Source organism: Microdochium trichocladiopsis (assembly GCF_020744255.1).
Source record: "Microdochium trichocladiopsis strain MPI-CAGE-CH-0230 chromosome Unknown B0I36scaffold_1, whole genome shotgun sequence".
NCBI lineage: Eukaryota > Fungi > Ascomycota > Sordariomycetes > Xylariales > Microdochiaceae > Microdochium > Microdochium trichocladiopsis.
This window is the reverse complement of record NW_025763544.1, coordinates 207,162-231,793: the sequence shown is the minus strand read 5'-3', so window position 1 is coordinate 231,793 and position 24,632 is coordinate 207,162. Positions and strand designations below refer to the sequence as shown.

Here is a 24,632-nt window from a genome sequence, read left to right as displayed (position 1 = left end):
GACGACGAGGAGCTTGTCGCTCTTCCCAGCGACGAGAGTGAGGAGGAAGAGGAGTAAGTATGCCCCGCTGAGCATCTGGAAGGCCCCCTGCGCCGTGTTCCTCCCCGGGAGGCAACCTCCTTCGTGCATACAGACAACAAGCGCCCCTCCAGGTCCAAACATGGGTCTGAAGACGAGCTCGAGCCGTCTCCATCATGGCGCAGGGTTGTCTCCTTTAGCGTCGTGCAGAAGCTGATGCGACTCCCCTCATCAGGTACGAAGACACGGATGGTGGTGAAGATGAAGAAGTCGACGAGGATGATGACGATGACGAGTTCGAGGAGGGAGAAGGCGAGCAAGCTGCCGAGGACGATGAGGAAGGTGAGTTATCCTCATCATGCTTAGCGAGCCAATCCCATTATTTCTAGCAGAACTAGGAAGGGGCAGGCTCGGTTTGATCGTCGCGCCCGGATATACAGACTCCAGCTGACCGCATCCCGACGCAGTTGACCCAGCGCCTCCCAAGAAGAAGGCTAAAACGGCTGCCAAGTCGGACGAGCCGGTACCCGTAGTTGACGATGAGGAGGGCGGTGAAGACGAAGATGTCGACGAGGAAGACGTCGCCGAGGAGGACGACGAAGAGGAAGGAGACGCAGGCGACGACGATGGTGAAGACGAGGTCGAGGAGACCAGCAAGGGTAAGCTTGACGTTGCCGACGCACCAAAGTCGGGTACCAATGGCTCCAAGGTTGCTGCCGATGGCGACGACGACGATGACGAGGAGTGAAGCTGTGCTTGTGGCGGGCCCTGTGCTTCTGTACCTAGTCCAAGAGGCGGGCGTGACATAGACTTTCTTCCTCACATTGGCAGGCGTTACGCCACGGCTGTCGCTAGACGATATCGCCCGGCATCGCCGTTCGAGCCCATAGTAATAAGACCTCGTTCGTGAACCAGCGCCCGTGGATTCTCGTGGTGAATATTGTCGCTCGTCAACCACAGGTTGACCTGGAAAGGAAGTCCAAGCATCGAGAACCACATGTAAAACAAGAAACAAATACATAGCTTTCCCCCAATCGAATTGCACAGTCCGAATGAGGTCGCCTGACTCACTGACCTGCAGGTCCGTGTGGATGCCAGCCCCCTGGGGACCGACGCATTGCGGCCCGAGGCCGTGCGATCTGGGACGATGGCGGCGGTCGGGGGTTGAGTGGAGTCGCCGAAAAACCTGGGGAAAGTACGTACTGAAGAGGGTTGTTGTTGGGCCACTCCCCCTCTCTCATCCCCTTTTGCTGAGTCGGACTCTGGATAATGGCCTTGCGCAGTGCTTCGGCGGTGGTCATTTCGGGTGAGTTTGACCAGTGCTCTGCGTGCCAGGACCGGGTATTTTGCTGTGTGCCGTGTATGCCGTGTATGCCGTGTGTGCTTGATGTCTTTTCGCAGCATGCTAGCGGTTCGGGGTAAGGCTTTGGAACGCCTTGCGTCGAATGCAGTGAAACGGAGAATGCATTTTAGAGCAAAAGTGAGCTGTGTGAGGATATTTCACTAGGCTTTTCCGAATTATGCTGCGCTCACCGAGATCGAAAAGGATATTCGTCCAGGGAGGCATGGACCGCAGCACGTCTGCATATGACTGACTTCCTCTCGAGTGAACCACCACACAGAGGCGATGCGCTAAACAACGACACTTGTCAAGCTAGGTACTGCGCAGCCTTCAAAATATCCATGGATGATTCCGAGTTGCTGCCTATGTGTTATCCATGCTTGCTGTCAGACGACTGTCGAATGAAGAACGGACTGTTTCGTGCAGCACCACATGAAGATATCTTGAGATCTGGCTTCGGGCGTGTCCTGTCTTAAGGTATAACATTGTTTATGGCACAAGTTCGTCCGACTGGCTATGTACTTAATTCACACAACTCACCACCACCGCCCCCCGCCAACACATTTCCTTCTAACCTTCCTCGTTGTCCATGTGGTCGCGACTCCGCTTGCCACCAGCACCGCCTCCTCGGCCACCCCGGCCACCAGCACCACCCCCGCGACGGCCCTTGAGCACCGAGCCCTTGTTGCCCCGGTCCTCCTGCAAGTTCTTCATCTCCGTGCGGGCCTGCCTCTGCGCCTGCTCGACGCGCGCCTTGAACACCATGACCTCCTCCTTGTCCGACTCGAACTCGGTCAGTTTCGTGCCCAGCGCGGCCTCAATGCGCAGCCATATCTCGAGCTGTTGGAGAGTTAGGAAAGCGGGTCAGTCAGTCTGCGTTTTGTCTTTTCCTTCTTCTTCCTCTTCTTCTTCGTGGGTGGTGGGATTGTGGGGGGACGAAAAGTGGCTGGATGCGCTTACATCGTACTGGGTGACTATGCTTAGAGCGTTGCCCGACTTGCCTGCACGGGCGGTTCTTCCCACGCGGTGGATGTACGTCTTGGAATCCTGGGGCAGGTCGTAGTTGATGACGACGTCCACGCTGGGGATGTCGAGACCACGGGCTGCCACGTCGGTGGCTACAAGAATGTCGCGAGAGCCTGCCTTGAACTTGCTCAGAGCGCCTAGACGGGCGGACTGCGAGAGTTGTCCTGTGAAAGTCATGTCAGCTTGGCAAAGTTCAATTAATTAGGGGGGGTTTTAATGATAATCGGGGAGCTTTACCGTGCAATGGAATGGCGCCGAAGCCGAGAGCACGCAGTAAAATGGACACTCTCTGTGTCTCGTAGACTGTCCTTGTGAAGATGATGGCGGACTGGCCGGCAAACTCGTTGACCAGGAAGATCAAGTACAGATCCTTGTGGGCGTGCGGGATGAACAGGTACTTCTGGATGAGCGTGGAGACCACCTGGTACTTGTTGGTTGTGATGGACACGCGGACCGGGTCGCGCAAACTCGCCCGCTGCAGACTCTCGACCTTGGACGACATCGTGGCACTGAAGAGGAACGTCCGCCGCTCCCGAGGCACAAATTTGAGGATCTTGTCGAGGATAGGCCCAAAGTCCATGTCCAACAACCTGTCGGCTTCGTCCATGACCAGATACTTCAGATTCCTGAGCGAGAAGCCCTTGGTCTTCTCCAGGTGATCCAGCAGACGACCGGGAGTGGCGACCACAATATGCGGCTTCTTAGCCAAGGCGATGGACTGCGGGACCATGTCGAGGCCGCCAACAATGACAGCCGATCGTACTGCGATCAAAGATCCAAGAGCCTCAAACTGTTGCGAGATCTGATGAGCAAGTTCTCTTGTCGGAGCGAGTACGAGAGCGAATAAAGGCTGCGGCTTATCCAAAAGCGCTTGCAGAATCGGGAGGGCGAAGGCGGCCGTTTTTCCGGAGCCGGTCTCGGCAAGACCGATCACGTCGCGGTCTTGGAGGGCCACGGGGATGGACTTGGCTTGGATGGGTGTCGGGCTTTTGTAGCCAAGGGATTCGCAGGCATCGCAAAGAGCATCGTTGATTCCCTACAGGCAAACCAGGATGATTAGCACAGGGAACTCTCCAAAGTCGTCATGCGGTCCTGGATTGCTTACCAGCTCCTTGAATGTCTTTGGGGTCGTATCGTCCTCGCCGGATTCCTCCAGGGTCGCCGACTCCTCCTCTTCCTTCTTTTCCTCCTCCTCCTCCTCTGAAGAGCTCTCGGAAACCTCGGGCGATGTTTCTCTCTGCTTCTTGACCGCAGCCGGCTTTGCCTCCTTGTGTTTGATCGCAGGAGCGGACTCCTTGTGCCCGATCTTGCGCCGCTTCACCGCAGACGACATCTTTGGGAGTTGCTCGCGCCTTGTGCTCGTGCTAGAAATTATATGTCTCGTCGCTGGTGTTTTGTCGTTTCTGTTTTCACGGCACTTGCGTCACGTTGCTGTGCTCGTCAAAAGCGAAGACCCAGATGAAGCTGTCGCAAAACGAAAGCCCACTATTGCGGAGCGCTGCGTAGCGCATCCCCGAAAATTTAGGTGGAGCACTGGGCTTATCAGTGAGCGCATCAGCTTATCGGGCGACTTTTTTTTCTGGTCGGCGCAGTCTACAGCGAGCTTTCTCTGCACTCCTGTGGGGCTCGCGCTCTCTCTTTACACCTTGGGAAACGCAGTATCACAAGACCTCTTTGTTGCTGCCGCAGCCACTTCCAGCTTGATCATCACGGGCCAATTGACGCACGTGTACCCTGATTAGACGATCCCAACCAGCGCTTCGCTCAGCAAGACAAAAGAACCGTATTATCAAGCTGCAAGATGGCCAAGGCCCGGACGAAGAAGCGCACCCATGTCGGCGCCACCAACCCAAGGCACCGGGCGCCTCTCGAAGGCCGTGCCGCCGGAACAGACCCCAAGAGCATGGTGATCCGGATCGGTGCTGGCGAAGTCGGTTCCAGTGTCAGCCAGCTTGCCAAAGACGTCCGCCAGGTCATGGAACCCGGCACAGCGAGTCGCCTCAAGGAGCGCCGCGCCAACAGCCTCCGCGACTACATCACCATGACGGGGCCGCTGGGCGTTACACATCTCATGCTCTTCTCGAGGTCGGAAGCCGGAAACACGAACTTGCGGATAGCGACCACGCCGCGTGGACCGACTTTGCATTTCCGCGTCGAGAGGTACTCTTTGTGTAAAGATGTTCGCAGGGCGCAAAGGCATCCGAGAGGAGGAGGCAAGGAGTATGACACGCCGCCATTGGTATGAATTGTCCCTGCTGACCAGATTTGGCCATTATACTGAGCTTTACAAATAACTAACTCGTTTTTCCTGTTCATCAGCTCATCATGAACAACATTGTCAGCTCCAATTCAGACTCGAAATCCAAAGTACCGCGTCACCTCGAGTCCCTCACAACCACAATCTTCCAGTCCCTCTTCCCGAGGATCAACCCGCAGACCACACCGCTCAAGTCCATACGCCGCGTGCTCCTGATCAACCGCGAGCCCTCGAAGGACGCCAACGGCGAGGACGACGGCTCCTTCGTCCTCAACTTCCGGCACTACGCCATCACCACGACGGCGGCGGGCATGTCGAAACCCCTGCGCCGGCTCAACGCCGCACAGAAGGTGTTTGGCGGCAAGGCGGACGGCGGGCGCCGGAACAACCGCAAGGGCGGCGTGCCGAATCTCGGCAAGCTCGAGGACATTGCGGACTACATGATTGGCGGCGAGGATGGGCAGGGTTACATGTCTGACGCGACGAGCGGGAGCGAGGTTGACACCGACGCCGAGGTGGAGGTTCTCGAGAGCACGGCGCGGAGGGTGCAGTCTTCTTCGTCGGCCAAGGCGAAGGCGAGACCCGACGGTGGTGATGATGAGGACGAGGACGAGGACGAGGAGGGAGGTGCTGCCACTGGCGGCTACGACAAGGTCGAGCGGCGGCGCGTCAAGCTCGTGGAGCTGGGCCCGCGCATGAAGCTGCGCATGACCAAGGTCGAGGAAGGCCTGTGCTCGGGCAAGACCATGTGGCACGACACAATCCACAAGTCGCAGAAGGAGATTCATGATCTCGAGAACCGATGGGAGCAGCGCCGCAAGGAGAAGGAGGCGCGGAGGAAGCAGCAGAAGGCTAATGTGGACAAGAAGAGCAAGGAGAAGAAGGCTGCTGGTGGTGGCAAGGGCGGGGACGATGAGGATGAGGAAGAGTACGACGGCTACAAGGTCCGTGCTGATGGCAACGACAGCGACTTGTTTGACGACATCATGGAGGAAGACGTCAGTGGCGATGAGGACGATGGTTTTGACAGCGAGGGCCTCGCTGGAGATGCGGAGGAGATGCTGCACAAGCAGATGGAGGACGAAGCGGGTTGGGAGGATGAGCAATAAATAGGTTCCGCAGGGGATGTCTGCTGGAGTGTCCGAGCATACGATGCATGTATTGGACCAAGGAACCAAAAAGAGTGATCTTGTCAAAAAGGGGAAGGCAGCGTCGCTACAAGAGCATAAGTCAGGCGTTCTTGATATCACATTTTATCTTCTTTGGGTTGTCAGCATTGAGAAAACTCTTCATTGCCTCCGCTTGTGTTTGTGCTTCGCTTCTAGATGCTGGCCAGCGGTGGAATGAAGATCCAGCCTAAGATCAATTCATGGCAGGTATGTATGTGAAATGTACTACTTTGCTTCCTCCTCGGTGAAGGGTGATGTCGTTTCGCAGACACGGCTTTTCGTTATAAGATAATCTTCCGCCACAGCCTCATGCAAATCATCAGTAGCTAGTATCGTGAAATTCTGCCCAGAGTAGTCCATGTTGCCTCTCAAACCCACTATAGCAGCAATGGCAGCTAAGAGCAACAAACCTGAGCAGAGCAGAAACACTCGCTGCTGATGTTGATTCCGGTCGGCTCCCGTCGTGGTGCACAGCGCGCCCACAACAAACAGGAACAGCGGGATCTTCATGATGCCATATGTGCCTGTTCGGTGCTTGTCGCTCACAATAATGCTTCGGTGTAGCGCCATGCTTGGAATGAAAATGCCACTGCAAAGCTCGAGAGCCAGGAAGACGCCAAACATGTGCAGCTCTGCTCTGCAAAACGCCGCTACCAGAAAACTCACAGAGCCGACCACAAGCGCAGTGCACATGAGCGATGTCGGGCCAAAGTATCTGCCGACTATTGTGTCCTCCAAGATGCGATCTTTTGACTGGATTGTTGAGCCAGTGAGGGTGTTGAAGAGGATTGCGCCGAGCACCATGCTCGCCATGAACGCAGCCTGAATAACACCATGAGGCAGGGAGTCGGATTCGACAGTGTCCCCAAGCGCCGCATCGTGTGCCCCCTGAAGGGCGCTTGGCCAGAAGAAGACAAGCAGGAACATCGTGCCTTCGAAGCAGCATGACACGAAGCTTAGTACCCAGACTTTATAGTCGCGCAGCTGTGACGAGGGGCTCTGGCTAAGGATAGGACCGTCAACCGCGGCGTCCAATGTCTGAGAGGCGGGTAACAGCTCCGACTTCTCCTCCCCGGAAAGGACCTTGGGCACCCCGCGATTTTCGTTCCAGGTTCGTAGCATCAAGACCACGGCACAAACATTTAGCAGCTGAAGATCCGGGTTAGCGCGACCGTAGGAAAACAAAAAGAAATTGTGATGACCAGCATGTCATCCAGGCCAGGCAGTACTCACCACGCCCAGAGCGAATGGGTCTGTCTTGGAGCCGAGAGTGAGCACGATACAATGGCCAAGGATGCCCGCAAGAATGCCCGTGATGCAGTTTGAGGTCGTCATTGCCCCAAACATGGCTGGCAATCCCAAGGAACTGTGCTCAAGGCCCCTGGCGTTGTACTCGGCCACCATCCAGCTCTCGAAGGCGGTCCATAACAGCGTTAGAGCGAAGCCGCCCAGGACTCTACCAGCCACGAGGATCTCGATGGAATCAAAGAAGGCCGTGATGGAGGCAAGGCTGTGAATAGCACAAAAGGACAGGCAGGCAGCTCTGCGCCCAAAGCGATCTGCGAGGCAGCCAGTAAACGGAGCTGATATGGCGGCAGAGGTGTAGTATGTGACGAAGAGCAGAGCAACGGTCCATTCCGAAAGCGACTTTTCATGCCGGAAGAGCGAGTAAATGTAGGGGCCCTGGTTGGTAATGCATCCTTGTTAGTCTGCTGTTGACGTCTCAACGGTCCGTTGTCGCCTGGTGTGGGCAGTCGCTCTTGATGCACCCTCAGGTACCGATGGCCTTCCACGTTGGCAAAACCCTCCTTCTCCACGACACATACAAACGCACACAAACACGAGCAGAGCAAAAGGAAGGCCTGAACGCACCTGCAGCCACTCTGACGCCATGACGGTGAGATAGACGCGCAGGAAGACCGTGCGGAAGCGGCTGGCCTCCGCGTCTAGCGCGCTCGGCTCCGTCACAGACACGGGCCCCGTGCCGGATCGCCATCGTCTCAGCCCCCGAAGCACAACGCCATGCCCAATCGCCCCGAGCACCATCGGCCCCAAGACGGCCAGGCCCATCCAATACATGTCGAGATCCATCGTGTCGTCGTTCTCGCTGGGCGGCAGCAGCAAGACGTGCCGGCACCCAAGCTTTACAGGTGCTCGTCCCTCATGCTTATATCGTGCTTCTCCTCCCTATGATGCCCAAAAGGGCGGCCTCATCACCATTGTCCCTAGGGGCAACCATTTCTCCCACATTCCTCTCGCTCGCAAGGTACCTGGTTAAGGAGATGCTACCAAGGGACAGGTTAGTATGCAGGTCATGCCTAAAGGTACACAGGCGGCTACTGCCGCCCCAGCCGCGCGTTCTGTCTCAGCTAATGGGTCAAAATGCAGAAGAGCAGGACGGCGTCGTAACGTGCGTGACATCACCGAGAAAGAGGAAGTCATCGCAATCCAACTCCGCGCCAGGCGTCTTTTCTTCCGCAGAGATCCTCCCACTTGGCGTGCGACGCCGTCGGACGAAGTGGCCACGGTGGAGCCGGACGCCGCTCCGCAACTTGACTCGTATGATGCAGACCGCCGATGCATCCTCGACACGTCCATGCTCACGTTCACATCGACTCGGGATGCGAGCAATGCGGAAAAAAACGCAAAAGTCCTGAGAACGAACCGCCCTTGGCAAAGCAGTCGTGTCAAGCGGCTGTCGCCATCCTCGATCCATGTTGGTATCTCCAACCAGCAACGGGATGGGTGGAGAGATACCCTCCCTGTGCAAGGGTTGCTTGCTGGCATCCCTTGCATTGCCAGGATCAGGGGTTGGCAGACCGCTGCCAATCGACAGTGACAGAAGGAACTTGTTCCTCCCGAGGTTAACCCCAGCATGTCACCAGCTGTGAAGTGATGCTGCACACCCGCGCGGCTTACATGTGGTTCTGCAACATGCGTATTGCACCTGCTTGCTACAGACGCGTGGGGCCACCCCGACAGATAATCCAGGGTTTGTCCTGACCGCCGGGCTCATCTCATCAGCCCGGCGTTGCTATACGAAACCCTCGTCAAAGGCTCGCATCAGTGCTCTGCAACGACATGGGCTTCGGGAAAGCCAAGCGGCAAACAGTTGCTGAAACCGAGTCCCCTTACAGGACACCCAGTGTAGGACAAACACTCGGCTCAGCCGTCGGAAACATGGCATAACAAGCATCGCAAAACGCTGCTAAGAATTCCAACAAACATGGCCCCATCTGAGCGAACTCTCCGTCCGAGGTCCAAGAGCCACCCCGGTTGGGCACAGTTGACCTGCAGCTGACCCGAATCGACGGTTCACTAATTTCCAAAGTCTGCGACTAGGGCTCACCGAACCCGTGGGTCTGTAGCATCGAAGATACACACCCGAGCTGCCGCACTCGATACGCCTGCGGTTTGCCACGTTGGGTTACATGCCTTAGTGCCGGACGCTTCAGCTCTAGGTCCACGGTGCGTCACCACGACCTTGCCGGCCGGCACCGTTGACCCTGGTAGCTGGCCAACCTCGGGGCCATGAGGCGTTCTTCGGTGCATGCCTTATGCGGCCACCTGCGGCCATGGGGTCATGCGGCCGTGATTGGCCGTGCTTTGCAGCGCGATGCTCATGATTGGAGGCAGTGACACCACTTCCATGGACTCTTGAACTCTGGATCCATGATTCGGACCCAGCCAAAGCGATCAGCTCCGAGGCGGGGGAGGCCGGTTTGCTTGCCCACATGTGATGCGCCGGTACGAACTGCGGACCAAGCCCCCAATAGCCCTGGCTGTCGCCGATGAGCACGATATCATGCAGGCTGTACTCCAATACTGGCGCACCTGCAACTGTATTTGTTGCCATAAAACCTAGCTGATTTCCGCATCCTTCATGGTTACTTTTGTCTCTCTGGAAGTTCACGGGTGTCAGCTCCGTCTATACAATACCATATTGTCTTCATCCGAGCTCAGACTTGATCCCATACCGTTTTAAGATGTCTTCCTCCAGCTTCTGGAGCTCAATTCGAGCCCGTCTCCAGCGACTTCGACGGAAGAAGCTGAGCGAGGTTGAAAAGCGGCACGTTCCTGCCTCGGCCGACTCTGGCAAGGTCATCGACGACAATGTGCCACCTCCAGAAGCACAGAAGCACACCTTGACACTCGACGAACGACTACCTGTCTGGACCATCGAAAACACGAAACTGCACGAATTTCATCCGCAAGGGCTTGAAGTAGGCAGCGTTGCTCTTGGGGGAGGCATCAGAACGACCCCAAGCTGACGGGACAAACAACTAGGTCGACGACGACGACGATGCTAGCGTGCCGTACAACAGCGAAAAGTTAGTGTCTGCACTTACTGGCAACATGAATTTACTTTCGGCATGAGCCGAGGCCGAAGGTTTCGAGCGTTGGTGCTAAAATGTCTTGCCCTAACAGTCCTTACGTTACCAACCCTGTGGAGGCCCTTCAGGTTGCGCAGACCGAACGATCGTGGCACAACTACAAGCCTGGCGCAAGTAAGAATGCCATACACGGCGCATATTTGTCAAAATTATCCGGAGTATGGAATGCTAACATGAGTCAGAATACTATGTTCCCAATGACAAAGTACGAACACCCCTTTTCTTGATGCCGTCGAAGCGACGGAGAATAGCAGAACCAAGCGATTGATCGAGAATTCTGAACTAGACCGAGATGGGACGGCTGGACCGGCAGCACATCATCTGGACCTCCGTGCTGGACGGCGACCTCGTCAAAGCGCCCATCGAGAACGCAAAGACTGTCCTCGACCTTGGCACTGGCTCAGGCGTGTGGGCTACCGATTATGGCAAGTGGGCTCTTCCCCGAATCAGTGTTTCCGAGTATGCTAGTCATAGGAACTAATGCACGTCGGCGACTTGCAGCGAGACGGCATCCCGAATCCGAAGTCCTTGGTATCGACCTGAGCAAGCCTACACCGTCCGAGTAAGTCTGCCGCTGTTGTGTCGAAAGTCTGGAGTCGACACTACCAGGAGGTCGATGACTTGCGGGACAACAAGTCCGCACTCGACAAAACCAACATGTCTCAGCTTTTGCTCGGGGCGAGATTGCCGCCAAGGGATTTTGTACTGACGAACAAACTCCCACCAGGACCCCGCCGAACTGCAAGTTTGAGGAAGTCGACTTTACCGATCCGTGGACATACACCCAGAAGTTCGACCTGATCCACGGCCGCCTTATCTTCCTGGGCCAGTCGGACCCCAAGCTGTCCCTGCAACGAGCCTTTGACCAGCTCGCGCCGGGCGGGTACCTGGAGCACCAGGAGCTGTATGGCGTGCCGCTCGACATGGACGGCAGCATGCGCGGCCGGCACATGGAGTCGTTCTTCTTCGACACCGTCGTCGCCTCGCGCAAGCTCGGCAACGACATGATGGCCATGCCGCAGTACGCCGGCTGGATGCGCGAGATTGGCTTCGAGGACGTGACCGAGCTGCACTACGGCCTGCCCCTGAACCCGTCCTGGCCCAAGGGCGACAAGTACAAGTCCATCGGCGCCATGCAGCAAGCCAACCTCGAGCTTGCCATTGGCGGCCTGTACACGCGCATGCTCACCATGGGCCTCGGCTGGACCCCCGAGCAAGCTGCCGAGGGTATCGCCAAGGCCATCGAGGATTTTAAGAGTCCGGATGTCCATGCTTACTGGCCCATGTAAGTCATATGCGAGAGACATCTCGAGGGGCGAGTCTATGCAGATCAGGGCGACCCACCTCCCTCGGCTGCCACATAAGTCGCCTTATTTCGAAGCGTTCTCCTCCGCCTCTCCCTCAAACGTGCACCCGCTAACCACATCACCCACGAACAGCTTCGTTGTCTACGGCCGGAAACCACTCTCCACGGCAGCAACGTGAGCAATATCTCAAGGTCCGAACCGATGTTACTCTGCAATTCGAGAAGTGCATAGCCAGGACGTACCATACATCTCAGATACGGCTATGATAACACACTCGAGTTGCCCTGATGCCCCGTTGCCATGGCAATCCTCCGGGGAGTCGATGTTTCAATGCTCTGGCACACCTCCCGGACGCCAATTCGAGTTGTTGACATTCTCCTCTCATCAAAGAGCAATTCGTAAATAAGGAACATCTATCTTAGGCGCAAAAATTGGGAAACCCTCCACCGTCTATCGGTCAAACCCCTTTTGTTTTCGTCACCCCTTCTTCATCATAGCAGTCGTCGCTTATCGAGTCGTTTCTGCGCTCGTATGTCACGTTGACATCCATTGTTCGCATGATCTTGAGCTCGAGGTTGTTCGGATTCTTGATGATGTTTTCAGAGGACTCGGAGTACGGCAGCGCCGACGAACCTGCACTACGCGTCGTCTGATCGCTCTTCAAGGTCGGGCGACGGGAGCCCTGCACGCCGCCGGTGCCTGACCCCTGGTTTCGAATCACGCTGCTGGAGCTGACGAGTTTGTTGGCCATGAAGCCAAAGGACGAGACCAGTAGGTGATCTAGGACAGGCACGGAGGCCGTCACGATACCGAGGCACAGGTCGAGTGAAGTGAAGAGAAGGACATTCTCGGCGTAAGTCCACATCATGTCCGGACTGAAGACAAAGTACCACGTCTTGACCATGCCACCAACGACGGCGACGGCGCCGACAAACCAGTTCAGGAACAGGCGGGCTTTTTTGCCCCGGTCGATGCGCACCGTCCATAGGATCGCAATAGGGACCGTCAGCATCAGCGCGCCTTGCGCCACGTGCATGATCCCGAGAATCTTGGCGATATACTCCTTGTTGATACACTGTAGAGGGGTGTCGAGCATTCCTCTGTACACAATATCCCAGAATGCTCGCGGTGGGTTGCACAGCAGCGGCGTAAGGAAGATCCCAAGCAGGACGTAATGACGCAGGTAGCCAGGAAGAAGTCGCAGACGACCCGCCAGACTTTCGACGCCTTATCTGCTAGTCGGCGGAAGAAGAAGGTGATGGAAAGCTTGACCAAGCCGACGACGACGTAGTATACGGTCCTGCTCGCCTGACCAAAGACCATGAAAGTTCTGTACTGAGTGTATGTGACGTCCCAGATATGGGTCCCCCCGCCGCCGTCAACGACCATGACAATCTGGAAGATCGGGTATAGGAAACATACCACCTAGGAACAGGGTTGAGGAGTTAGGCATCTGTCCCACAAAACAAACCATCATGCATGTATAAAGAGCACAGGACTGTCTCGACCAAGAATGCAGAACCCGATGCACTTGCACAGGAGCACTGCAAGCTTACTTACAGCAGCCAAAAGGATAGCCCAATCGTCTGGGCCCCAGACCATCTGTTGTTTTGTGGCGCGAAGACGCAGTCGAGCTCCGGTAGGGAGAATAATGATGAGCATCATTATAACCATGCCCACGATGATGCCAGCTTGCTTGTTCTCAAACGGCAGCCCAGGTGGCCGAGGGCCTACTAGAACGTAACCATCGTTCGGATCGAGCTTGTCGAGGCCGAAGTCGCGAAGAAGGGCTCGGATCGTATAGTAATCATCCAACGTGTTCGGCGGCCTGCCCAGTGTTGCCGAGGTAGTGTTTCCAGACATCTGCGCTCGTTGTCGTACAGCCTGAGTGCTGCTTTGAAGGTGGTGTGAACAGGTTGGTAGTCACTCAACAGATCAAACGGGTTGAGATGTTCACATTGCCGCGGCGATGGGTATTGCGCGGGTGTCAAGTGGTCACACGGGCTTCGAACGGGACGACAGATAAGAGACAATTCCAGAGTGCTGTCTTCATGGTTATGACTGCATTTCCATGGCGTGGCCATGAAACGCTCCTTCGGAAGCCACACTCAAACACAGCCGCGCCAACCCGCAGAATGCCAGATAAAACCACTTTACGGGAAGGTGGTCCTGCCCAGTCACCTGGTGCCAATCATCCTGCATGGACCAAGATCCTGGTGGCTGAGTTGGGCCTGGCGAGCGGGATTGCGCAGGTGGTGCCCGAAGTAGGGTGAGCAATTTCTGAGGTTGCTTCTGTGCCTAGACGGGCGACGCCACCTGTACAGATTCACAGGGGACGGTAGTTGTGCGGGACCGGGATTGAAGCATATTCGTGCTTTGCATGAAGGTCGATGGCCTGTTGGTGCGGGTGGAGGGACGCTGCCGGCACGATCTTGGTGTGGTCGATTCCTTCGATGGGAGGCAGGGATGTCTCTTGCAACTTGACCAGGAGGCCCTGGCAGGCGGTGCCTTGTTGCCCCTGTTGGCGTGCTCACCGGTCCAGCCGGGCCGTGAGAGCTCCAGGTGATCCGGCAGGATCATGTATTTCATGAGCATGCATCGGCGAAACACTTGCTGCTTTTGAGGGCTCTTGCGCCGATGCGCCTGCTCACTTGTGGCGGGCATTGCGACCCTGGGATAGAAACCCCGCGCTTCGCGATGAACAGACATGTAAATTCGTGCCTGGCTCAGCTGGAATCCGAAGCCGCAGAGAAATATCGAAGTCTGCCTCTTCGCCCATTGTCCTGTCATGTACTTGGCGTCCGCAGACGGCATACACCTCGTCGGGAAGAGGCCAATTTCGCGGCATGGACAAAGGCCCACTTGTTGGTTGACAGACACGCAGAAACGTGCGGGGATGGAGGCAACGCTGACGATTTCGAGGGTCCCGGAGCATGTGAGGAGCGGCACAGCACAGGGGCTGCCGAGATGATATTATACAAGACGCCCCGGAGCAGGCGAGGAAGGAAGAGGAAGCGGAACAAGGCAGCAGGAGTCTCCGTCTGTTGCTGAGTTGCTCAGTCTTGCTCTGGCAGAGGTTTCTGCACGCCGTTCGTTCGCTCAATTCGCCAGCCAACATGGTTCGGGTCGCTGCTTCCTTCCTCTCGGCTCTGGCCGGCCTCGCCGTGGCCCCCTGGATTCCTCAGGCACTCGCCGCGGATGCGGTTGACGGCCTCAACGCGCCTCCGCCTCCGCCTCCGCCTCCTCCTTCCGGTCGTGACTGCACCGGCGTCAAGGCCATCCACCCGGCCTGCGGCCAGATCGAGCCCCCCTACCGCCGCGACTTCTTCTACGTCGGCGGCAGCCTCCTCCCCGGCGCCTTTGGCAACGTCACCGTCGGCCAGCTCTATGTAGAGAAGCTCACTCCCGCCCAGGGCGTCCGCCAACCCAAGCCCCTCGTCTTCTTCCATGGCGGTGGTGGCTTCACCGGCGGCACCTGGCTCAACACGCCTGACAACCGCAGAGGCTTCGCCGCCTGGTTCCTTCAGCAAGGCTACCAGGTCTACCTCGTCGACCAGCCGGGTCTTGGCCGCAGCTCCTCCAACGACCTCGCAAACTTCCCTCTTATGGCCGGCTCCGGCCCGGAGCTCGTCGAGGCCGGCTTCACCGCCGTCGAGGATTACCTCTCCTATCCCCAGGCTGCCCTCCACACCCAGTGGCCCGGCACAGGACACAAGGGCGACCCGGCTTTTGACCAGTTCGCCGCCGCCATCATCCCGTCCTCCACCAACCGCACTGCCACCGAGCTGGCCATGCGTACTGCGGGATGCCAGCTCCTCTCCTTGATTGGCCCTTCGTACCTCATCCAGCACTCGTATGGTGGCCACTGGGGCATTCTCCTGTCCAACGACTGTGGGCAGAATGTCGCCGGCAGCATCAACCTGGAGAGTTCCACCATTCCCTTTTGGTGGTACGGCGTTGGCCTGGGCGGCACGTCACAGCGCCCCTGGGGCCTGACGGAGACCAAGATCGACTACGTCCCGGCCATCTCGTCGCCTTCCGAGCTCCAGGTCATCTCGGTCGGCAACGAGACCCTCGCTCATCGTAACTGCTACCTGCAGAAAGAGCCTGCGCGCAAGCTCCCCAAGATTGCCAAGGTGCCTTACCTGCTCCTCACGACTGAGGCCAGCGTGCACATCACTTTTGCTCACTGCCTCAACGACTACATGAAGCAGGTTGGCGCCAAGCCGGACTGGGTCAAGCTCGCTGACGTGGGCATCAAGGGCAACGGCCACTTCATGTACCTGGAGAAGAACAGCGACCTGATTGCGGGAGTTGTGCACAAGTGGATCCAGGGTCGGCGATGACATTTGTAGACGATGCCGGTGCGGCCGATTTGCCACGGGGGATTCTCGTGGGAGTGTCTGCCGTGACTTGTCACCCATGATAGTTTGGCCGTCTCTCATAGTAGACACCTACCCTAATATAAACTATACATATCGTAGTATCCATTGCTGTACCTTATCATTTTTCACGCTAAATGGCTGTGGTTCCTTAGAGTAGTGCAGTCAACCCTTTGTTAATTATGCATAGTCACTCGAGCTCGTCGTCTAAGTACTTGACCATCGTCTCTCAACATTATCGGCATGCTGAAGTCAAATCCACATCAAATGATCAAGGCACTTTCACCAGCACCACTAGGTTTTCCTCGTCTCTGCGAAGCTTGAGGCGGTGCCATCTTCGGGGCCTCCTCTGGGATTGTCCACGGCAATGCTTCCCCCGAGGCTGCCACCGTCGCAGTATTCCGTGTGACAGCCAGGCCAAGAGAAGATAACGTCAATTTATTGCTCTGGAACTCCTCATGCTCAACCTTGGGTGGATACAGACGTGCATTCAAATAATCCGTTCAACCTAGGGAAAAAAGAAAGTTGAGTACTATTCCGGAGATTGAAGCACAAACACCATTGTCTTGCCGCCCTCACCATGTGTGTGTGAAACCTTACCAAAATTGGTACTTTTGTGTAACAACGAAAGTCAAACCTAGGATATTAAGGCCATGAATTTACGTCTTGGATCTCCTGTGTATCTTTTATGTTTCCATATTGTGTTTTTTTCGGCGCATCCTCTCTTTGTGATCGCAGTCTCCCCCTCTCCTCTCAGTCTCTCCTCTTTATATATTCTTGTTTCATGATTTCAGAATTTATCTGTCTCTCACGAGCGTGCAACGCTCACCATATGCACGTACGACCGAGTCCCCCCTCTCAGCCCCCCATTCTTTCCCTTCTTCTTGTACTTCGAGGCCCGACTTGGGGAGACAAATATTCCCCATGCTCTGTCGCGCCAGCTGCTCATACTCCCGGGACACCGCCAACATTCCTGGGCCGCTTGCACAGCACCAATCGCCGCCGCGGTTCGGCAGATGATCACCAGGCAAGCAGCGCTGGAAGTCGGAGCTCACGCAGCAGTGGGCTTCAAGTTTCACCTTGTCTCTCTTACATCTCAAAAAACAAACCAAAAAACTGAACATTCAGATGCAGCGCAAATCTGAGATGCCTGACAATTCGAACATCCCTGATATATCCATCATGGCCCAGAAAGGGTCTCGCGTGAAACGTACGACGGACGCATATAGCGTGCTTGTTCGAAGAGATGGGGATGTGGGATAATTTGATATTTGATTTGATTGATCTGGGTGCGTCTCTTCTGTTCTCAGTCCTCAAAGCAGCCGCCGATATTCGTCACCTACAGAGTACAATTCTGCACAGATCTTGCTCAAAATGATTCCTGCAGGTTGTTATCCCTGGTGCAGGTTGTATCCGGGTCTCGCAAGATGCATGACACAACCAAGGCGTGCCTTTTGTCTAACATGTACCTAAGTGCTACGCGCTCGCGGCTAGGAAGAGTGACCAGCTTCACCTGGCGATCCAATGCACGCAGGTTGACCACAGACCAGGGGCCCATGTCTTGGCACTTTCGAAATTTTCGCAGCCCATAAAACTTCACGATGGTGACAACGGTTTCCATGTCGACACCATGAATGTGTTTACGGTGTACCGTGCTGCTGCTGGTGCTTCACAGACCTGCTCTTGCCCACGCAACGATCGTGCTTGACACCTTTCGGCCCTTCCCCCGCACCCCAGATATCGCAGCCTCGATTGTGGAAACGCAACGTGCAGCTGGTGCGGATTCTGTTACGTACAACCTCCAGACTCTTGCGAGCGGAGAGGGTGTCCGGATCTGGGGAAGGCGTCATTCGCCCATGCATGCTTAGCAGTCCGAGAGGAATCGCAGGCAGGGGCCGAGAGATCTCGGGGAGTCCAGAACGGGCCATGGGCACGCAGGCCCGGAGCGGCGAGTGGGAACGCTTGCGGAGAAGTGGGCTCCCATAATTTCTCATGCTGGAAACCCGGCCTTGCTTCAGTCGGGACCACATGTTAATCATTTCGGTCTTGTTGTCGGAGTTGTGGTATCTCTGGAGCTGGCTTGCGAGGAGCCAGGGCTGGTTGTCAGGCAGGCCTGGGACGGCCCCCTTTAATTCCCCTTTGACCACGGAACCCGTCGGTCTTGAGTGCACGCTGCGACACCTTATCTTCGGGCGGACACTAGATCGGAGCCGAGCCGTATCGCAGCCACGTGGATGAACCATGGCTATCATTTCTCGGGGAGATTCTGCGGCGTCCAATTCGAAATGTGAGCAACGGACCGTGGTTCTTTGGGGGCTGTGGTGGCACGAGGACCGTCGGTGTCCGCCTTCGGGCCACACGATCTGAACAGTGGAGGCTCTGTTGCTAGTGCAATCTGGGGTTGCGCTACGAAACCCACGATTGCAATCAAGGCTGAATATGCCTGATATGTGTCAAGAATACTCAAGAATGCCAGATCATCATGAATTCGAAGTTGACCAGCAATTGAAGCCGTGACGAGCAGTTTTTCACCGCGGCAACGTGCTGTCATCTCAGCAGAGTTCCGGACAGGTAATTCTGTTGTTCACGATCCTTGGAAAAACCACCTGGTTCCCACGCTGCATCGGAGATTCTTGAAGCGAGCATGAACAAGGAGCTCATATCATAGATGACAGGGCCAAAACTCATATCTTGGAGTGATCGCCTGGGACGGCCGGTTCCGAATGCTCCAGGGGTGATCTCGCGTGAGCAGCACGGCGGGTGCCGCCTGGGGTAAGTGAGCACGTGCGGGATGAGACGTGCAGCAGCGTCATTGTGAGTGCTGTGCGGCGCGCGATGTGTCAAGGATGACACCAGCTGCTGCTGTGCCTGTCAGGGGAGGGCCAGGAAGCGAGGAGGATCGCGAAGCTCGAGATGGACGACGGGAAGAGCTAGGACAAAGTCTGGGGTAATGGTGCCAAGGCGAGCTTGGCGGTGCTATCGTGCGCAAGCGATTCAGCCGATGCATCGATAGGAGTCGAGGTGGAAAGTCCTGCGGTTCCCGGGACTCTGGGAATTGTGCCAGTGCTTCCGCAACCATAGCAGAAGCGGCCATGTTGGAGAAGGGAGCCCCCCTCAGGCCCAGTCCAAAAGAAGCAAAGTCTGGGGTGTGGGATCAGCACGTTCGCGACGAGACAAGCGGAGACTAGCTTAGCTTAGCATCAGCTGGCGCAATAGAGAGACGGCCTAGCCTGGACAGGCAGGCACGACCGGGCAGGGTGTCCAATCCCATCACGAGAAGGAGCAGCTCGTCCGCAGCGCAATATTCCCAGGATCCCGTGAGGCAAAATTGCATTCATGGGCGAGCGCAAGGTTTGGGCCGTCGAATCACATGCCGCGCGCCTCAATTCGCTTGGCTGCGGCACACGACGGACAGCACAAACCGTGGTTGCAATGCAAAGAGAGCCGACAACAATACAGCCTGCAGGAGGAAGCGAGGAACGCGAGAGTCGAGAGAGGGCCCTAGTCAGCAGTACGCAACGGCCTCGGTCGGTGACGCTCTGGGATAAACCGCGGCAACCGACATGCATTCTTGACCCAAGTCCCTTTGCGTCGCGCAGGCCGTCGGCCAGCACTGGTACTGATAGGCTGGCTTGCCGACAGATGGCTGGCGTCTAGGTACGGATTACTCCGGACAGCGCTGGCAAGGCCAATCTCAGGGCATTGTCCGCCTGGAATAATCGCAATACCTAAAAGCATGGGTACGCTAAGTTTTGGCCTGTCAGGATGGTATGCGTTGCTAGCGCGATCCAGCGGGAGACTGGGATACTGATAGCTGAGGCACCGCGCAAATAAAAAGTTTCGCCCAATGAGCGGCAGCGCACGCAGTGGCTGATTCTGGCACGCTCAAAGCGCTACCGGCAGCCCAGTCTGTTTCGAAACGTCCATTTCCCGCTGGTTGCTTCACACAGGCGGCCTTGTGCGAGCCACCGAGAATACGGCTAGTTCCGCCGTGCTGCTGGCATCCTGACCAACGAATCGAGCAGGCGACATATCTCCCAGTCGAGTGATGCCCCGTGCCTTTCGCTGCAGACCACGGGTATCGTCCGTGGAGCTCTCCATCAAGGACGGTGATAAGGTTGGCGCTGGTCTTTTGTCGTGGCACCAGACTCGCGTCTACACTGCAGATCAGCGGCTTCCCCGGCACCACCAGCACCAAGAACCAAGACTTTGTCTGCATGGCCAAGCATGCGAGATGTGAGCAGCCGGGCCCGCTGGGCACGCCGCACCCATGACAGCCTGCTCGCATCCATCACTGCCTCGCCCTGTCCAGCCTAAGTCCCCGGGCGCAGCTGAAGCTCACTGCTGCAGACATGCTTGCTCCTGCATCGAGTTGCACAAGGTCTCGTGGCTGACATGAAGGCTCGACGTGTTACAGGTTTCCGTGCGTCACGCTTATCAGTGTTGGTCCACCGAGCCGGGCCAGCCCCTCTGCATCACACCCACTCTGACGAAGGCGTCCCCGCCAGGAAGGGGCGGCAGCCGACCGTTATTCTAGTGCGTTTCTAGCGCATTTCTCGTTTTCCCGTGCCCATGGCTTGTCTGGTCTCGTGAGATGGCCGGCTTCTGCGGCACAGCGATGACAATAGCTGCCGGCATCCTGGCATCGTTTTGCCGTGGCGACGTCGACCTTGCGAAGCATGCCAACCAGACGGCATGAGGTGTCAAGCATGGACGATACTCCTACTGGAACATGATCGACTTCCAGGCGATTCGGCCACGTCTTACCTCAGCCGAGTCTCGGCACGTGCCTATCCATTGTCATCCTGGAACGAGTCCCAAGCCGACCCAGGGTCACCGAGGCTGACCGACGGATTGATGCCAATCTCCTTCCTGCGTAATCAAGATGGTGCTGCTGGAGGGAATTTAACGGGACGTGGGTCACGATGTCATGCACTTCATCAATCTTCCGTTGCACGGAAGGGGCGGGCGGGCACTGCCTGAATCGCGCAGATGGACCGCACAAGGAAAAAATTGGACTACGTATTTCGGTCGTTGCAAGATCCTCGCGCGCCTGTCCCACGAGACTCACTGGCGATGGCCACAGTCTTTTGACTGGACTGAATCCTGCTGACGACGAATACAATACATATTGACCGTGATGCCACCTGGCGAGCCACCTGAAAGCCCGAGCAGGGGGTTTACACGTGAGAGAGAAGAGCTGGACGGGACAGGCCAGTCTGGGAGCAGGCATTGTTCTCGGAGATCTACGATGTAGGGGTCCAGTGGGATGCAAGTCGGTGCTGCACTGCGACGCGACAACGGGCTTGAGCGAAGCCGGCAGGGGGTCCACATGTCCCAATTGGGGCGGTGACCCTTGGGCGTGCCAGCGCCGTGACTGGTCTGGGGAAGCCAGCTACAGGGCCTGTATCTGTGCAGCGGTGGGTTTTCTTCTTCACTGGCGTCAACCTTCGTGCCCGGCATGGGTTGTACTGTAATTACACGAGATGCATGCATGCATCCTTCCTCCAAGCAGTGCCCATTCTTCATTCGTCTTTGATTCGGCCGTCTTGTCACGACGAGAGCGGCCGCGGACTCGTGGGGACTGACCAAGTAGTTGCTGCTGCTGACAAGTCGCAGGCTCACTGGAGGGCCGCCCAACCATTTCCGGCCCAGATGGCAGGCGCGCAACGCCGTGCGTGCTCGTGCTGGCGATCCCACCGGGCCATATCCCATACGTACGCGTACTGATAGGCATTTCCGTGGCCAGACTCTTTTTGGTGGATGGGGATGGCGAGGCCCCTCCCCACTGGCGACGCCCCCTGTCGACACCATCCTTTTCGCCATCCGCACACCACACACCCACACCCATACCCTCGCCCTCCCTCCCGCTGTCGCCGCCCACCAACGGCCAGCCAGCATTTGCTCGCCTGGCAGGACGCCAAGCATCCACAGATAGGACGTCCTTCCGCTTTGAGCCCGCGCGCCCCTGCGCTGGGATCCGGGGCACACGCCGCCTGCCCAGCTATCTCTCGCCTTCGCCGCGCCGTGCCCAGAGCTGGCGATCACCGTCGGTTTTCGATCCACTCGCGACCATGGTTGGCCCTGCTCTCCAAGTGCCCGCGTGCGGAGCTCAGAGCCACCACCACGAAAAAGTTCGGGAGCCTGCCTCTCCACTTGGGGGCCCTGGCCTTGGTTGCGCGACACCCTAGAGACCCTCAGTCGCCTCCGCCAAGCTGTCGTTTCTATTTAGTCGGCCCTTTCCTCCACCTGGGGCGGCAGTTTGCCTCTTGCTCGTGCTCTCTTGCTGATCGGCATCCGCTTCACCCACAGCGCTTCTCCGCACTGAAAACCCAGCCCTCGGCTGTCTTGTTTTTCTTCTCGGCTCGCCCGGCGTACCGTCTGCTTGCCTTGCTTGGTGCCCCAGCTTTTCGCTCGGCTGCCAGCTCTCCCACAAGTTGAAAGGCCAAGGGAAAAAAGGACTGGAATTATCCTTTCCAATAAGACGTCAGCAATCATGAGCGACGAGAAGCGCCTTTCCTTGGAAGGCGGTCACAATGCCTCTCCCCAGGTTGGCGTGACCCCCAACCCGGACCCCGCTCTGAACATCGCCAACGAGCACGCTCACGAGCACGTTCACCACGGCGGTGCGGCGGCCAAGCACGAGAACCACTCTCACGAACTCGTCTACACCACCGGCACCAGCGACAGGCCTCACGACCTGCTCGACAAGCCTGGCTCCCGCGGCGGCTACACTCAGGAGAAGGTTGTCACCGACGAGGAGAGTGGCCGCATGGCTCCCTCCCACGAGGCCGAGACGGCTGAGCGTCCCAACAAGTACACCTGGAGCTGGTTCTACCGCAAGTTCAGACCTATCATTCACTTCCTCATCTGGACTCTGTTTACTGTGTAAGTGCATTTTCAGTTGTGCTGCTAGGATGGCCTGGCGGCGCATCTCGATCCAATACACAGACTCTACAGACCGTGCTGACAAGCATTGTGCAATTTACAGCTGGTGGGCGTACGGTCTGGTTCACTACCGCAACGACCCTGGCTTGGGTTGGCTCAAGCCCTTCCTCTTCTGGCTCGCCGTCACCATCCGTATCGTCACCCTCTGGATCCCGATCAAATATGTCATGAACCCCGTCAAGACGGTCTACCGCCACACTCTGTACCGCGGCTACGAGGCCATCCCCGCGAAGCTGCACAAGCCGCTGGCCGCGGTCGTCACTGTCGGTGTGTTCTTGATCGGTTCCATGGTTCCCGAGGAGTCTGGCGAGAACACCCGGGCGGCTCGTGCCCAGTCTCTGTTTGGTCTGATTGTCATGATCGCCATCATGACTCTCACTTCCCGCAACTGGTCGGTGATTCCTTGGCACACCGTCATTGGTGGCATGCTCACCCAGTTCATTGTTGCTGTCTTCGTCCTCCGCACCCAGGCCGGTTTCGACATCTTCAACTTCGTCTCCGAGATGGCTCGCACCCTGCTTGGCTTCGCCAACGCCGGTGTCATCTTCTTGACTGACGACACTGTGCCCAAGCTGCCTTGGTTCTTCACCGGTGTCATTCCCGCCATCATCTTCTTCGTCGCGCTCGTCTCGCTTCTGTACCACGTTGGCCTCATCCAGTGGTTCATTGGCAAGTTCGCCGTCTTCTTCTTCTGGACTCTCCGCGTGTCCGGTGCTGAGGCCGTCGTCGCGTCTGCCACCCCCTTCATTGGCCAGGGTGAATCCGCCATGCTTATCCGTCCCTTCGTCAGCCACCTGACCATGGCCGAGCTTCACCAGGTCATGACCTGTGGTTTCGCCACCATTGCTGGTTCCGTCCTGGTTGCCTATATTGGTATGGGTCTCAACGCCCAGGCCCTCGTCTCGTCCTGCATTATGTCTATCCCCGCCTCGATTGCCATCTCCAAGATGCGCTATCCCGAGACTGAGGAGACCCTGACCTCTGGCCGTGTCGTCGTCCCCGATGATGATGAGCACAAGGCTTCCAACGCTCTTCACGCCTTCGCCAACGGCGCTTGGCTCGGTCTCAAGATTGCCGGCATGATCATTTCGACCCTGCTCTGCATCATCGCCTTCGTCGCCCTTGTCAACGGCTGGCTCAGCTGGTGGGCCTCGTACTGGGGCATGCTCGGCGTCGACGCCAACGGCAACGGTGTTCCCAAGCTCACCCTCCAGCTCATCCTCGGCTACCTGTTCTACCCCGTCGCGTGGCTCCTTGGTGTTCCCAACCAGGACCTGCTCTCCGTTGGCGAGCTGATCGGCACCAAGATCATCATCAACGAGTTCGCCGCCTTTGCCGCGCTCACCGACCCGAAGCAGCATTACCACCTTATGCTGCCTCGCTCGCAGCTCATTGCCACCTACGCCTGCTGTGTAAGTTTGACCCATGTCTTGATGCGCCTGTGGATCGATGCTAATTCTAATTTTTACAGGGCTTTGGCAACATTGGTTCTCTTGGTACCCAGATTGGTGTGCTTTCGCAGCTCGCCCCCAACCGCTCTGGCGACGTCTCGAAGCTCGCCATCTCGTCCCTCATCGCTGGCATCATCGCCACTCTCACTTCCGCGTCCGTTGCCGGTATGCTGGCCACTGATGGCATCATCCAGTCTACTCTGGGTGCCATCAGCTCGTAAAAGCAGATGCCTCTTCGATTTTATGTTCACCAGGCTTTTGACCTGAGTTTTGGAACCGTATTTCCGAAATATCGAAGTATCCTTTAATTTTATACAAATGCGCCGATGCGTACATGC

At 57.0% G+C, this 24,632-nt stretch overlaps 10 protein-coding genes across 10 annotated transcripts; 4 read left to right on the top strand and 6 right to left on the bottom strand.

Moving 5' to 3' along the window:
* Positions 1–33: 33 nt before the first annotated feature.
* On the bottom strand, positions 34–1,072 carry B0I36DRAFT_308994 (uncharacterized protein). Its single transcript, XM_046152074.1, has 2 exons — positions 254–1,072; positions 34–53 (listed from the first exon to the last, which is right to left on the bottom strand). The coding sequence occupies exon 1, from the start codon at positions 1,037–1,039 to the stop codon at positions 413–415; it is 627 nt and encodes a 208-aa protein (XP_046017685.1). The 5' UTR covers positions 1,040–1,072; the 3' UTR covers positions 34–53; positions 254–412.
* Positions 1,073–1,817: 745 nt separating this feature from the next.
* Positions 1,818–3,870, bottom strand: B0I36DRAFT_308992 (P-loop containing nucleoside triphosphate hydrolase protein). The gene is made up of 4 exons (XM_046152073.1): positions 3,492–3,870; positions 2,624–3,422; positions 2,321–2,550; positions 1,818–2,200 (listed from the first exon to the last, which is right to left on the bottom strand). The coding sequence occupies exons 1-4, from the start codon at positions 3,717–3,719 to the stop codon at positions 1,931–1,933; spliced, it is 1,527 nt and encodes a 508-aa protein (XP_046017684.1). The 5' UTR covers positions 3,720–3,870; the 3' UTR covers positions 1,818–1,930.
* A 317-nt stretch (positions 3,871–4,187) lies between these two features.
* B0I36DRAFT_390245 (Brix domain-containing protein) lies at positions 4,188–6,014 on the top strand (the record flags this gene model as incomplete). The annotated part of the gene is made up of 2 exons (XM_046161386.1): positions 4,188–4,625; positions 4,706–6,014. The coding sequence occupies 2 exons, from the start codon at positions 4,188–4,190 to the stop codon at positions 5,750–5,752; spliced, it is 1,485 nt and encodes a 494-aa protein (XP_046017683.1). The 3' UTR covers positions 5,753–6,014.
* Positions 6,015–6,037: 23 nt separating this feature from the next.
* Positions 6,038–7,903, bottom strand: B0I36DRAFT_343489 (uncharacterized protein; the record flags this gene model as incomplete). Its single annotated transcript, XM_046156166.1, has 3 exons — positions 6,038–6,961; positions 7,046–7,495; positions 7,685–7,903. 3 exons carry the CDS (start codon positions 7,901–7,903, stop codon positions 6,038–6,040), a joined length of 1,593 nt encoding a protein of 530 aa, XP_046017682.1.
* A 1,701-nt stretch (positions 7,904–9,604) lies between these two features.
* B0I36DRAFT_535 (S-adenosyl-L-methionine-dependent methyltransferase) lies at positions 9,605–11,831 on the top strand. Its single transcript, XM_046162998.1, has 8 exons — positions 9,605–10,035; positions 10,100–10,143; positions 10,241–10,320; positions 10,389–10,411; positions 10,493–10,631; positions 10,708–10,768; positions 10,934–11,491; positions 11,646–11,831. The coding sequence occupies exons 1-8, from the start codon at positions 9,799–9,801 to the stop codon at positions 11,689–11,691; spliced, it is 1,188 nt and encodes a 395-aa protein (XP_046017681.1). The 5' UTR covers positions 9,605–9,798; the 3' UTR covers positions 11,692–11,831.
* Positions 11,832–11,970: 139 nt separating this feature from the next.
* Positions 11,971–13,376, bottom strand: B0I36DRAFT_357028 (uncharacterized protein; the record flags this gene model as incomplete). The annotated part of the gene is made up of 3 exons (XM_046157736.1): positions 11,971–12,588; positions 12,693–12,938; positions 13,074–13,376. The coding sequence occupies 3 exons, from the start codon at positions 13,374–13,376 to the stop codon at positions 11,971–11,973; spliced, it is 1,167 nt and encodes a 388-aa protein (XP_046017680.1).
* Positions 13,377–14,629: 1,253 nt separating this feature from the next.
* On the top strand, positions 14,630–15,859 carry B0I36DRAFT_343486 (Alpha/Beta hydrolase protein; the record flags this gene model as incomplete). The annotated part of the gene is made up of 1 exon (XM_046156165.1): positions 14,630–15,859. One exon carries the CDS (start codon positions 14,630–14,632, stop codon positions 15,857–15,859), a length of 1,230 nt encoding a protein of 409 aa, XP_046017679.1.
* A 1,292-nt stretch (positions 15,860–17,151) lies between these two features.
* On the bottom strand, positions 17,152–18,430 carry B0I36DRAFT_308983 (uncharacterized protein). The gene has a single exon (XM_046152072.1). It carries the CDS (start codon positions 18,145–18,147, stop codon positions 17,536–17,538), a length of 612 nt encoding a protein of 203 aa, XP_046017678.1. The 5' UTR covers positions 18,148–18,430; the 3' UTR covers positions 17,152–17,535.
* A 1,243-nt stretch (positions 18,431–19,673) lies between these two features.
* On the bottom strand, positions 19,674–20,114 carry B0I36DRAFT_343485 (uncharacterized protein; the record flags this gene model as incomplete). Its single annotated transcript, XM_046156164.1, has 1 exon — positions 19,674–20,114. One exon carries the CDS (start codon positions 20,112–20,114, stop codon positions 19,674–19,676), a length of 441 nt encoding a protein of 146 aa, XP_046017677.1.
* Positions 20,115–22,667: 2,553 nt separating this feature from the next.
* Positions 22,668–24,515, top strand: B0I36DRAFT_233250 (Na+ dependent nucleoside transporter C-terminus-domain-containing protein; the record flags this gene model as incomplete). Its single annotated transcript, XM_046149219.1, has 3 exons — positions 22,668–22,783; positions 22,887–24,255; positions 24,315–24,515. 3 exons carry the CDS (start codon positions 22,668–22,670, stop codon positions 24,513–24,515), a joined length of 1,686 nt encoding a protein of 561 aa, XP_046017676.1.
* Positions 24,516–24,632: the final 117 nt, after the last annotated feature.

What these genes read in the sequence shown, in the direction of transcription:
- B0I36DRAFT_308983 (XM_046152072.1), bottom strand. Translation starts at nt 18,147, where the DNA reads ATGATAGCCATGGTTCATCCACGTGGCTGCGATACGGCTCGGCTCCGA.
- B0I36DRAFT_308992 (XM_046152073.1), bottom strand. Translation starts at nt 3,719, where the DNA reads ATGTCGTCTGCGGTGAAGCGGCGCAAGATCGGGCACAAGGAGTCCGCT. An exon ending in CAAAGACATTCAAGGAGCTG is followed by an intron (nt 3,423 to 3,491) that starts GTAAGCAATCCA and finishes GTTTGCCTGTAG; the next exon opens with GGAATCAACGATGCTCTTTG. An exon ending in CGGCGCCATTCCATTGCACG is followed by an intron (nt 2,551 to 2,623) that starts GTAAAGCTCCCC and finishes TGACTTTCACAG; the next exon opens with GACAACTCTCGCAGTCCGCC.
- B0I36DRAFT_308994 (XM_046152074.1), bottom strand. Translation starts at nt 1,039, where the DNA reads ATGTATTTGTTTCTTGTTTTACATGTGGTTCTCGATGCTTGGACTTCC.
- B0I36DRAFT_535 (XM_046162998.1), top strand. Translation starts at nt 9,799, where the DNA reads ATGTCTTCCTCCAGCTTCTGGAGCTCAATTCGAGCCCGTCTCCAGCGA. An exon ending in TTCATCCGCAAGGGCTTGAA is followed by an intron (nt 10,036 to 10,099) that starts GTAGGCAGCGTT and finishes ACAAACAACTAG; the next exon opens with GTCGACGACGACGACGATGC. An exon ending in CAACTACAAGCCTGGCGCAA is followed by an intron (nt 10,321 to 10,388) that starts GTAAGAATGCCA and finishes AACATGAGTCAG; the next exon opens with AATACTATGTTCCCAATGAC.